This window comes from Ambystoma mexicanum, chromosome 12, assembly GCF_040938575.1.
Source record: "Ambystoma mexicanum isolate Mex_15411 chromosome 12, UKY_AmexF1_1, whole genome shotgun sequence".
Classification (NCBI taxonomy): domain Eukaryota; kingdom Metazoa; phylum Chordata; class Amphibia; order Caudata; family Ambystomatidae; genus Ambystoma; species Ambystoma mexicanum.
In genome coordinates this window covers 636,349,857-636,362,232 of record NC_090936.1, presented here as the reverse complement: position 1 = coordinate 636,362,232, position 12,376 = coordinate 636,349,857, and the positions used below count along the sequence as shown (strand labels likewise).

Genomic DNA, 12,376 nt, shown 5'->3' with positions numbered 1-12,376 from the left:
TACTTTGAAGTTAGCAGCACTTTCAAGGTGCACAATGTTTTTGGGTGCAGAGTTTTTGTTGTGCTCAATTTTCTCGGGGTTTATTCTGTTTTGGGGTGCACAACCCTTTTGGCGATAACAATGTGTTCTGGTGCAGAGAGCTTCAGGCTTCCACATTTTTTAGTAGGGGACTGGTTAAAGTTGCATAGCGATTAAAGTCTCAAGTTCTTGAAATCTACTCAGCACTTCAACGGGGCACACGTTTTGCAAGGTTTCTCTGTACTTCAGAAGTCTCCATTCACTGCATCGATGCACTTAGGCTCTCCCCAGGCTCTAATGTCAGCAGGATAAACACTGTCACCATTCCTGGCATCGTGGAGTGTTACCCTGTCTGTGTTCAATCTTGGTCCATTTATAGCACTCCTCTTGGGATCTAAATGGAAGGCAAATCCTCTCCTCTCCGTCCGCCAAGCTTTGCGTTTGGCCCTCCTTTGAGGACAAGAAAAAACGAGAAGATAAAGATTGAGCGGCCATTTTGGGATTTCCAAATGGATGGTTTATCCTGGATGTTCTCTGCGCTCACTGGTTTTTATCTTGGCTATGGCTGTCTTCAATCTGCAACGTGTGAAGTTCCCGAGATTCCATCCTCTATAAAAATGGTATGCAGGCACTTCCCCATGGGAAGGGAGTTTGGAACCATTGCAGGTAAAGGAATACATTGCTTGCTAATTCTTACTGTCCAAACAGGGACTGGTGATTCACTGCACCTGGTAGCATCAAACTGAGAAGATAATGTATGGAATCAGGGAGGGCAGTTGGATGGCAAAGCAGTTACAGTGGGTGGGGATAAACTCCCATTGAAACTAATGACTTTGTTTTTTATATGTTCTAAATATTGAGAATATTATGTAAAATACCAAAATACCAAAAGTGTGTACTTAATGAACATGGGAGGTCAGAACAAGTGTCTTCGTTTAAATTTCTGAGGGTGTAAGACACACACGCTGCAATTGCTCTTTTTTGGTATCTCCTCTGAGAAAATAAGATGGACACATTTTGTATGAGTGGTGATTGTTTTTACATTTTTTTTTTACCTTTGTAGAGCACACTACAGCCCAAAGGCATCGAGGCGCTGTTGCATGAAAGTTTACGTACGGTAACATGTAAGGTTTCTTGGTTACAGATAGGAGGTACTTGGTTAAAGAGAGTTAGAAGCAGTGATGAAGTTACAACAGTGGCGAAAAAACTTTGAAAATCTTGCTTGGTGGCAGATGATACTCTAGAAGTGTTACAGAGTATACATTTCGGAGTCGTACAAGTCATACAAATAGCCTTGTTTTAATGGCTTTACGGAAGGCTAGGTGAGAGTCAGTCCCCCTGAGGTGCGTGGGTAGAGCATTCCAATGTGATGCTGTCATAGCTGGGAAGCTAGAACCACCTGCAGGCACTCTCCGGGTCTTAGGCGTGGAGATCAAGTTAATGTAGGCTATTCTTGTGGGCCTGGAGCATGTTTGCTTAGCTATTCTTTGGGCCAGGTATGGGGGTGCCAGGTCATCGAGGCATTTATGTGTGAGAGAGAGGATTTTAAAGATGATTCTCTCTTTGACGGGAAGCCAATGGACCTGCCTTCTCGCATCAGAGATATGGTCCTTCTTGAAGATTCCTGTGGCGGCCTTCAGGGCATTGTTTTGAACCAGTTGAGTTTAGCAATGTCTTTGCCAGAGGTCCCACCAAGGAGGGAATTGCAGTAATCCAGTCTCGATCCAGTGGTGGAAGTGTACGAAAAGAAGTAGTGGAACTATGTTCCCTACTGGCCTACAGCGCTTCCCAAAGACCCCATCGCCATGCCCCCAACCCCAACACGTATGGGCCTGCTCTTTAAGGAAACGTCCTGCGCAGTGGACTGAAAGTGCAAGTTCCAACCTCTTCCTACACTTTTATTTTAAAACGAAACCGTTCCGGAACGGTATAAAAGTATAGGAACGGTAAAACATAATTAAAAGAAGTAGAGGAGCACCGCTCCCGACCGCTCCTGCCCAATTCAACCACTGTCTAGATCCGATCGTTGCCCTAGCATTCGTGAGGCAGTTCTGTAGAGAAGAGAAGGGTCTTGCTGCATTAAGCAGTTTAGAGTAGTATGCCGAAGAGGAGGCAATGGCATTGGCCTGCCGGTTCATAGTGAGATTAGAGTCAAGCTAGACGCCCAGGGTCTTGACTGTTTGGGACACAGAGATGGGTATATTATCAATGGTAAAGGAGCAGTATTGTTTGTCCAAGTTTTCTGCCATCCAAGCTTGGATTGTACAGTAGATATAGTTAAGGGTGTCCCTGTTGACCTCATAACCACTTGTGTGAGTGATGTTAAAGAATTTGGGAATGTATTTTACCCTTTCGTGTTCCTATTTTTTGTGAAACATGTTTATTGTAAGAACGTTGCCTATTATTCTAAAGTCCATCTGTCTGTCAAACAAGCAAATTATTAATATTGCTGATCGAATAGAATAAAATTACACAGGAATTACATAATTATTTCTGACTCTGATAAGCCAAGAGCACACCATTTTGATAAATATTTACATGTTGAATGAGCACTGTAAGCCTCTTATCCTTCATTGCAAAGGGTATCCTTTGACTCCTATCTCTTTCAAAACCCTAGCTTGCCTGTAAGGGAATTGTATTTAAAATAAATGTATGTTTTTAAACAATATGTATATATTTTTCAAACAGACTGTTGTAACAAAGAACAAGCACCAGCAGTCGAGAAATACAACCTCTACGCAGATGACCAAGATTGGCTGCTATGTGGCAAATCTCACCGACAAACTGATCGAACCAAAAGTGTATTTGACGGCAGATGAATACCATGCCCGGAGACTACGAGCAGTATGTACTCTCTTCAAGACATTTATGGCAGTCAGTTAGCTCTGTATTTTCAAACCGTTTTCTTTGTGCGTAAGATCTCATTAAATTTGTTGCGTTCCTGAGTTGCTTTAAAATATTAAGCCTGTGCCCATGCATTTGCTTGCAATTTGATTTTCTTATCAACTGCCTTCAAATTGTTAAACGGAAATGACTTTTGTGAAATGTTTTCCTTTACATCTGTATAGCTGTGAACATTTTACACATACTGTCACTAAATTGTTTCTGATAACACAGATTATTACAGTCCATTTTTGAATGGTAGCAGCTGCTCAGAGTTTAGAGGTGCTTTTAATTGGAAAGCCTTGAGATTTGCCACGAAACATTCAGTAATCTGAATCCAAAACATTAATTTTCCTTAAGATGTTCACTCTATTAGGTGGTCATTATGACATAGAAATTCCCCTAGGCACATCCCATGTCTGAGTCATTACAACACAATAGTCATTATTAGGCTGGTGCAATGAATAAATTAGAGAATATATTTTGCTAGCCATTTCTTAATCCTATATTATGAATGTTTTTCCGATAGGAGCCAAGCATGCCATGGAGTCCCCAATAGTTTGGACTATAACACTCTCTGGTGTGTTGGAACAAATCCCTATCCTTTTGTGTGAGTGGGTGGAGCTCCAAGGGACTGGGGCAGCGCAACCGCTACCCAAAGTGCCACTGTCACAGATTGGACATTCAGGACCAAGAAGTACAAAAAGACCAGATGCTCAAAGTTAATTTTATTAGGGACTGTGCACAGGGGTGGGCCAAATTAAATATCAACAGGATTCCCCCAAAGAAATAGCAATATATAGGATGGCCTTCTTCCACTAAAGTCTCTTATGATGGCTTTCCTAATCTCAGACTGAGATGTCAGACTTTCGAGTCTCAGCCGTTACTGTTTCAAAGCTCCAGAGGAATTACCTCACTCCTCCTTCAGCATGTAGCAAATTTTCCTTCTGCTCCTCTCAGCCTACACGTGAGATTTCCTGTTGTCCCGAACCCCAAGAGTAAACCAGTTCTTGATGTTTTGCAGGACCCTCAGGAATATCTTGAAGATGGATTTGGGGTCAGCAAGGAGAGAGGCAGAAGTGACAACCAATACTAGCCTTCCTTCCTGACTCTATTCTTTGCAGCTGCTCTCTGAACTGTCTTTAGATTTGCTGATGCCTGCTGGAACCTCCTCACACCTGTTACACCTGCCTTAGGGCCTGACCTGTCCTCCCAGAACCTCCTACGTTTAGCTGACTAGCCTGCATTTGGCTCATTGCCTATCTTCTCAATATCTTAATAAAATCCTAACCTCTTCTCTCTATTGCTTTCTTTTTTTTTACTTCAAATACATATCAACCTCTGGCCAATCTTCACTCTCCCCATCTGCAAATGTTTCGTCCTTAGTCTCCTCACTCTCACCTACCCCCTCAGCCTGCGGAACCTTGACTGTCTGCTACTATCAAGTAACAACAAAAAGGAGTCGATAGGTGCTCGCCTCCTGTCTATTACCAAAATCGTTATATCACACACAAATGACAAGAGGATGATTGTTGGAAAGTTATTCTTACAGCTGGGTCCCTAGCGATAATTTTATTAGCCCTGTGAAAAAGAACCTCCTTCAATGCCGATGTCAGCCCTAGTAGATGCTGGTGTGCCGACTACAAATGGGGGTGTGGAGGTCCTGACCCTTTCCTCTCTCACTACTTTCCTAATTTTTTAAAATAAGTGCACACCTTTTGGGGGTCGGTATATATGTTTAATGTTGCCGCCTCCACTCTGTGTGTCTTATCACACAAGGATTCAGAGACCATAGGTCAAAGAATAATTAAATGAGCTAGCTCTCTCTTTGCCTTGTAAGGGGATAGAGGTAAGTAGCTATGATAATTCTCTTTTTATGTGAGCCCTTTCATCTTTGTATGTAGGGTATCGGAGTATGAGTTATCAAGCAAGTACTACTACATAAGTGGTCAACCGGTTTCAGCGGGATTCTTTAGTGGCGGCTTTCTTCAGGACGAATACTTGTAACTAAGGTATTCTCTATGCGGTCTTCAAGTCTTCACAGGTTATAAGGATATTTTCGGGTATCCAATGGGCTTGTTGATTCAATCCCTAAGACCTAAAAGGTAAGACAAGAAAGACAAGGTGGAACTAACCATCAGTCTTATGGTGCTTCCATAATGGAATGTTTATCCGTAGAGTCTAGAGAAAAATTACACCTTAATAGAAGATCAAGCTACCTACCAGAAACTTGGAAGTGATCCCACAGAGAGACTGAGGAACATGATTAATCCAATAATTGAGGAAGCAGAAGCGGAAGGCCACATCAGCGCCAAAGAAGCAGCTTTTGTAAGTCCACAAAACCCCAGGCGACCCGCGTTTTACGCTCTGCCCAAAATTCACAAGGGGACGCCCGATAGTATCAGGAATTGGCTCTATTTTAGAACCACTGTCACAATTTGCTGATTTCTTTTTGAGAGAAGAGGTCAGTAAAATGCGTTCATATACAAAAGATACCACGGCGGTCCAGGTCCATTTGGACAGTCTCATATTACAAAGTCAAGACATTTACATCGTGACCATGGACATGGAGTCTTTGTACTCAAAGATTCCCCAGAGAGAAACCTTGAAAGTGGTTGATATAATACTACATACTAAAACTTTAGAAATGCCGACCTCATTAATAATGCAATTGGTGGAAATAGCCCTGACCAAAAACGACTTCTTGAATGAAGATTGCTATTATGAACAAATAGCTGGAACAGCAATGGGCGCAACTTTCGCACCAAACTTAGCTAATCTATATGTTGCAGACTTCGAGTAAAAACACATATATCCCGAGACTAATCCCTACGCCAACAATATTGTAAGCTGCCGTCGCTACATCGTCGACATACTTCTGTTGTTTGATGGAGACATGGCAACATTGAATAGATTTACTGAGTGGATCAACACTCAATCCTTTCCTCAAATTCACACATAAAGCCAGCAAAACTGAAGCCACTTTTCTCAATCTGAAAATTACAAGGACAGGACATACCTTTGAAACCACCGTATTTCAAAAACCTACGAACAGAAACTCCCTCCTTGATTATAACAGCTTCCACCAAAGATCTCAAAAAGAAAATCTACCATTTGGACAGTTTCTTCACTTTCGAAGGAACTGCACTTCCAGAATGGATTATGACCGACAAGCGGAGAGACTGACGAACAATCTTAAGGTTAGAAATTATCCAAACAGAATAATAAAACAAGCCAAAAAGAGGGCAAGGAACATACCGCGGTAAATAACCCTCAACCAACATGGAAAGAGAAAGAAAGATGAAAATACAATTACATCAGTATTTAGCCATTCGTCAGTCACAAACCGCTTAAAGAAAGATATTCGAAAAGCTTGGCACATACTAAACATAAAAGGTAACACACTACCTGTCCCCCTTTTTGCCATAGGAGGAGAAAAAACCGGAGAGTTACCTTAGTACATACGTACAAAGATGCCACTAACTTGACAGAGACAAATACACTGTGGAATACATCAAGGTCCCTGGGACATACACCGTGTGGAAACTGTATAGTCTGTAAATTCACCCAAAGGTCCACATCTATAGACATAGGCTGGCAATATCCTTGGGAACAGAGGAGTTACACAAACTGTAACACCACCAACGTGGTTTATATGATAGTGTCCTTGCAACAAAATATATATCGGAATGACAACGAGAGCAATCAAGATACGATCGGGGAACACAGGTCCAATATCAGGACCAAAAAGAGAACTGCCCCCTTGGTGGAGCATTACATTGAAAAGGAACACACAGAAAATGACCTCAGATGGACAATACTGGAGAAGGTCAGAATATCCAAGAGCCCAACATCACAGCCCTCTTACTAAGAAGAGAACAACAATGGATTTTCAGGCTACTTAGACACCTATGTGGCCTTAATGAAGAGATTTGCTGGCAATCTCTGGCGGTCCAGTGAATGAACAGCACCGCACAGAATAAGGCCATTCAGTTAACAATGGACTAGAAGAACACATTGGCCTATAATGCGTTTTGAGTATCTGACACAGCCTGCCATGTCGAAAGGATACATAGAACCAAACACCGGACCATAAGTCCCAGCAGCCCCCTGAGTGCATGAGTAGTTTTGGCGCTATACATGACAGTAATAAAGACACACAAGTAGGCACTACAGGAATTGTATTGTACACAAGGAGACAGTCTAAAGAACAGATCTCCACTCTGCAGGCTAACAAATCGGGAAATATATGGGACTACATCTGCCAACATCACTCGAGGCACAAATAGGGTCAGCAAAAGCACATAGCTCGGCAGACATTCCCGAGACAGCCCGCAATGCAAAAAGCATGCTCGAAATTATATACCGGACCACCAGCATCTCGGGCACATGGATAGCCATCGCGCAACACATGATAGCAATAGCAAGTGTACTCTATGGTATGGAGCAGCCCAGTGAACGGATCTCCACTCTACAGTACCTCCAAAAAATTGGGGATTACGGGGGACTACAATTCCCAGCATCCCTCGAGGTATAAGAAGAATCATAAAAAGTACCCTTTATAAACACGGATTTATTTTGAAGATCTGAATAATCCTGTTTGGAGAATGGTGCAAGGAAACATAGATGGCTGTGTGGCTACGGCAACACAATATCCACATGCAGGTACGCTTCCGATCACGTGACCGTGATGATATTGTATATAGACGCAGCCATCCAAGATGGCGTCTACAACAACCGTCGGACGTGAATCGGCAGCGATCAGATCTAAGGTGAGCACTAACATAGGAGACTCCTTAGACTCGAAATAACAGCAATATGACAAAACCCTTCCGCGCATGTTTTTGCCGTATTAAAAAGCAGAAACGGGACATTCAGGTCACCCAGGGCTAACTGTCTAAACTTTACGATTTATTAACTGCCAAATGCTAAGTTAATGCTGGGAAAGGATGCAAGGGCTACTCAGAGGTCAACAACCAAGGGTGGAACACCATCATGTAACCAATATGGAAACAGCAGCGGTAACACTGCGTAATATTTACTCTTGGGACTGGTGTATTACACAATCTTTGAACTATGTTTTAACTAGTTACCAAATACCAGGCATTAAGTCAACGCCCGGATATGGCGGAAGCGCCATTAAGAGACCAATAATTAAGAAGTCACTCAAGGATGGCTAAATTACTACACATTTAAGGAGTCGGACTATGGACAGCCACAGATTACAGTGGCCCTCCATATATATGTGTACCTGAAATTGCAGACACACATATACAATTGTCTAAATGACCCTATTGTTTAACCTACAGGAACAAACTCCAAGGAGCATAATCCTTATAACAGTTAACTTGATCCTGTATTTCCCCTGAAAGAGACAAAGCAGAGAAAACAGGTGAATATATTGGATTCATTGTGCGACAGTCTGTCCTGCATGCATTCCCTTAGGGGAATAATGACAGAGAGAAAAAAGAACAAGGTACTAGTTTATATTACCCACTTACTTTCAGATCCCAACAAGAAAGATCTCCAGCTGAACTCAAGTTCCGCTCACTAAAAGAAAGAAATCAAACTACCCTGTATAGAGCACAGGTAATTTGTAATCTTTCTCTAGACTCTACGGATAAACATTCCATTATGGAAGCACCATGAGACTGATGTTAGTTCCACCTTGTCTTTCTTGTCTTACCTTTTAGGTCTTAGGGATTGAATCAACAAGCCCATTGGATACCCGAAAATATCCTTATAACCTGCAAAGACTTGAAGACTGTATAGAGAATACCTTAGTTACAAGTATTCGTCCTGAAGAAAGCGGCCACTAAAGAATCCCGCTGAAACCGGTTGACCACTTATTTAGTAGTACTGGCTTGATAACCCAGACTCCGATACCCTACATACACAGATGAAAGGGCTCGCATAAAAAGAGAATTATCATAGTTACTTACCTCTATCCCCTTACGAGGCGAAGAGAGAACTAGCTCTTTTAATAATTCTTTGACCTATGAACTCTGAATCCTTTTGTGATAAGACACACAGAGTGGAGGCGGCAACATTAAACATATATACCGACCCCCAAAAGGTGTGCACTTATTTCTTTTTCACAGGGCTAATAAAATGATGTCTGCTACTAGGCCTAGGCACCTAGGCCTGTTGTTACCAACTTCCACACCACTCTGGGTCTTACTTCCTCCGCCCAGCCTTCTAACATTACTCCTTCCTTCAACTCCACCCTGGTTTTTATTTCCTCTCTCCTTTGCTCTGTTCCTACTACCCCATTTGGCTCCACTCCTGAGATTACTTCCTCCTGCTTTCCATCCTGTCTCTCCCAGTTAACTCTCTTTCTCTACCAGTTAACTCTCTTCACTTTCTTGTCACTTTCTTGTCTTCTGTAGAGATCATCTCATCCTCTCTCCTGCCGCCACTTCTCCAGCTCTCCTCTGCAAAACTCTCTAGTCTCCAAAGTTTCTGCAGCTCCTCTCCTCTCCAGCAATCTTCCCCCTCCAGCCTTCTCAAAACAGGTGCTGCCTGCTCCTGTCAAACACCACACCGAACTGGGCTGCCTGGCTTGTATAGCAACATGCCCTCTCCCCCTTATTCAAACTAGAGTCTGCTGCGGTGGGTCTAACGGATGTGAGGGTTGGGATTGGCTGGGCTCTCTCACTTCCTGATAGTCAGAGTGAGACCAAAGGGTGTTTGGTTAAACCTAAAAAAGCTCTTGTGGCTATTTTGAAACTCTGTGTGCAGGGCAAAGCAGAACGGGCTGCTTGTGTGAGTATATCCTGCTGTGGTGCTGTTAAGAAGGCAAGTGTGTTAGAGATGCTTATGTGTGTTTAGGGATTCCCCATGGTCTACCTGTCCTTGGAGAGTTTCCCTATGGTCTCCCTGTCTTCGATAGGATGATTTAATTTCCCTAGTTCATTCCAGGTTTTCCAGTTGTGGGAGAAGGGCATTGTGGGAGATGTAGTCCATCTGAGGATGTTTGCCTGTACAATTTCAGTGTTTGGGCCCTGAGGCAGGTTTCCTGGTGTCTTCCCTGGCTTATGTGATGAACTGGGTGTTTTGCCTCTCTTTCTCTGTCCCTAAATTGGTTTCTGAGGGATATTATGGGAAATGCCTTTTCTGTTATTGGTTTTGCTAAGCATCTGTCTCCCTCAGTTGCCTGGCTTGTGGTCAGGAGACAAAGTTCCAGGCCGGGAGGGGGGAGGAGGGAAAGAAAGAAAGAAAGAAAGAAAGAAAGAAAGAAAGAAAGAAAGAAAGAAAGAAAGAAAGAAAGAAAGAAAGAAAGAAAGAAAGAAAGAAAGAAAGAAAGAAAGAAAGAAAGAAAGAAAGAAAGAAAGAGAAATCTTTCACACCCTGCAAAGGGTAAGATTGGTTGCTTGGACTCTTCTCCCAATTAACTTCAGACTCCCTGCAGGGAATTGAAATGCTTGAAACCACCAATATTAACCCAGGGGAGGGAATGCAATAATAAAGCAAGGCCTGTGCCAGGAGTGTGAAACTTGCTGCCTGACAAGTACCCTCAGGTGAGGGGCGACAGTACTCCTCTACCCATGAACCCAGTAGCTGGTGGGAGAGATAACCTAACTTTACTCCCTTGACAGCAGAAGAAACCTCTACTGGGAGGGAGGCTGTGGTTGTATTGAGAGTCTATGGCAGAATGTAAGATAACATCTTAGCCCATTGAGGAGCCACCTGATAGCTGCTGGACTCACCCCAACAAAGTACACACTCCTAGCATGGAGGCATTGGAAGCCTGAAGCCCAAGCTTTCCACCATAATACCTCAAAGGAGAGAGCGACCAACACAAGACTAAGTGGCAGAAGGCTTAAATTGTCTGCCTGACAAGGACATCCAGATTAGTGGGAGAAAATATTAAGGTATTGGCAAAAGTTGAACCTCTGTGGGGAGACCGCCACTCTTTAAATGACCTGCCTGGGTGGAGGGTTGGGGGGTGTGGAGGGGACACATTTTTATGTTACCGTTGTCCTTGCATTTTTTCAGAAGTTTCCATTACTATTTTTAGACATAAACCGTTGGCCCTTTAGGCATTTGTCCAGCCTAAATCTTTCTTTATCAAATCTTTAAATATATCTCAGAACTCTACTCAGGCTCCACTTTTCAACAGCCTACACATGGAGTCTGAAGTAGCGTACGCGATGTCCGATATAAGACCTCACTACACCTCACCCATGTCCCACCAATTTTCTGTTTTTAATCCTATACCAAGGATCAATTGGACTTTGTCCAAACCTATTATTCGATCTGGTGTCTGAAGGTTCTAGAGCCTCCTACTCAGAGCCTCAATCCGGATCACAGGACTCCAGTTTTGACAGGAGCTGCATCCTAGGTTCTCAAGACAACGACTTGGTGAAGTTAGGTCTTACTGAATGTTTTCCCCCTCAAAATCCTGGAGAATAGTTCAGGGCCCAGCTTCATCTCTCCACTGGTATCACAGTAACCTGATCATGAGAACCCCAAACCCAAAATCCTTTTCAGCTTGCAAACCCTGAAAATTGCAGAAAAGATGAGCATACCTACTCCTTAGACTGTCCTCAATAAAGTTGTACATTATCAAGCTGAGGCCGAGAAAAGGCCCATCGACTGCCTCCGCGAACTGAGAAATGCCTTTAGTGGGGCAGAGGTCTGCATGCACCTCTGAGTCCACCACAAGCAGAGAACAGGAAGACCTCTCAGTATTCCTTTACAATTTTAAAGAGACAGTGGACCATTGGGAGTGATCTACTGAGCAACGGCACAATCATTTGAGGCTCTTCCTTACTAGTATGCAGCCTATTAAGTGTTAAATGCCGATGACAGAACCTGCTTAGAAAAAAAGCCCTACTAGAAAGAACAAGACAAAATGGGGACATTTATTGTGGAGGACACAAACACAATTCAACCCCAATGAGTCACATGGGCAAATGGCCTGCCAACCTCAGGGTCTCATTCGTAAATGGATAGGTACCAACAATCTGGAACTAGAGCACTGACACTAGAGCAGTTTGTGAATTCTTTACTCCTATATCTTCAATGACCGGTGAGGCAGCTCTTTTCATCACCTCCAGAGGAAGCAAACCATTTCTATAGGACATCATCTGGTCTTGTCATACACTAAAATGTCCTAACATTTACATGAGCAATCTGCCCTGCATAGAACCACTACAGTTCAAATTATGAGAATCTCCACTTTCTTTTTGCAGACCTAATGGTGGTCCAATCAGAGGGAATAAAACATTGATGGACCAGAGCCCTCCCCCTCTACTCTCTCCAGTTCCTTGCAAATTGCAACACCTGCTATACCTGGGGCAAAATTGAGCACAACGCCAGACAATGCTCATAAAATCAGAAAGAGGAGTGTATGGACATTGGCTGGTTCCAACTCGGTAATGCCTGGCCTGTTCCAAAGTGGGATGAAATACCTGAGGAGGTTGGGATGAAGACCATCTTATTCTGCCCCAAACCAGCTCCTCTAATTTCC

General features: G+C 43.1%; 1 protein-coding gene across 1 annotated transcript in view; it reads left to right on the top strand.

The window, feature by feature from the left end:
• Positions 1-12,376, top strand: part of IQUB (IQ motif and ubiquitin domain containing) — a 548,499-nt gene that overhangs the window by 232,907 nt on the left and 303,216 nt on the right. The window contains exon 6 of the mRNA XM_069629104.1: positions 2,707-2,862. Coding sequence (XP_069485205.1) covers positions 2,707-2,862 — 156 coding nt within the window. The remainder of the gene's footprint in view (positions 1-2,706; positions 2,863-12,376) is intronic.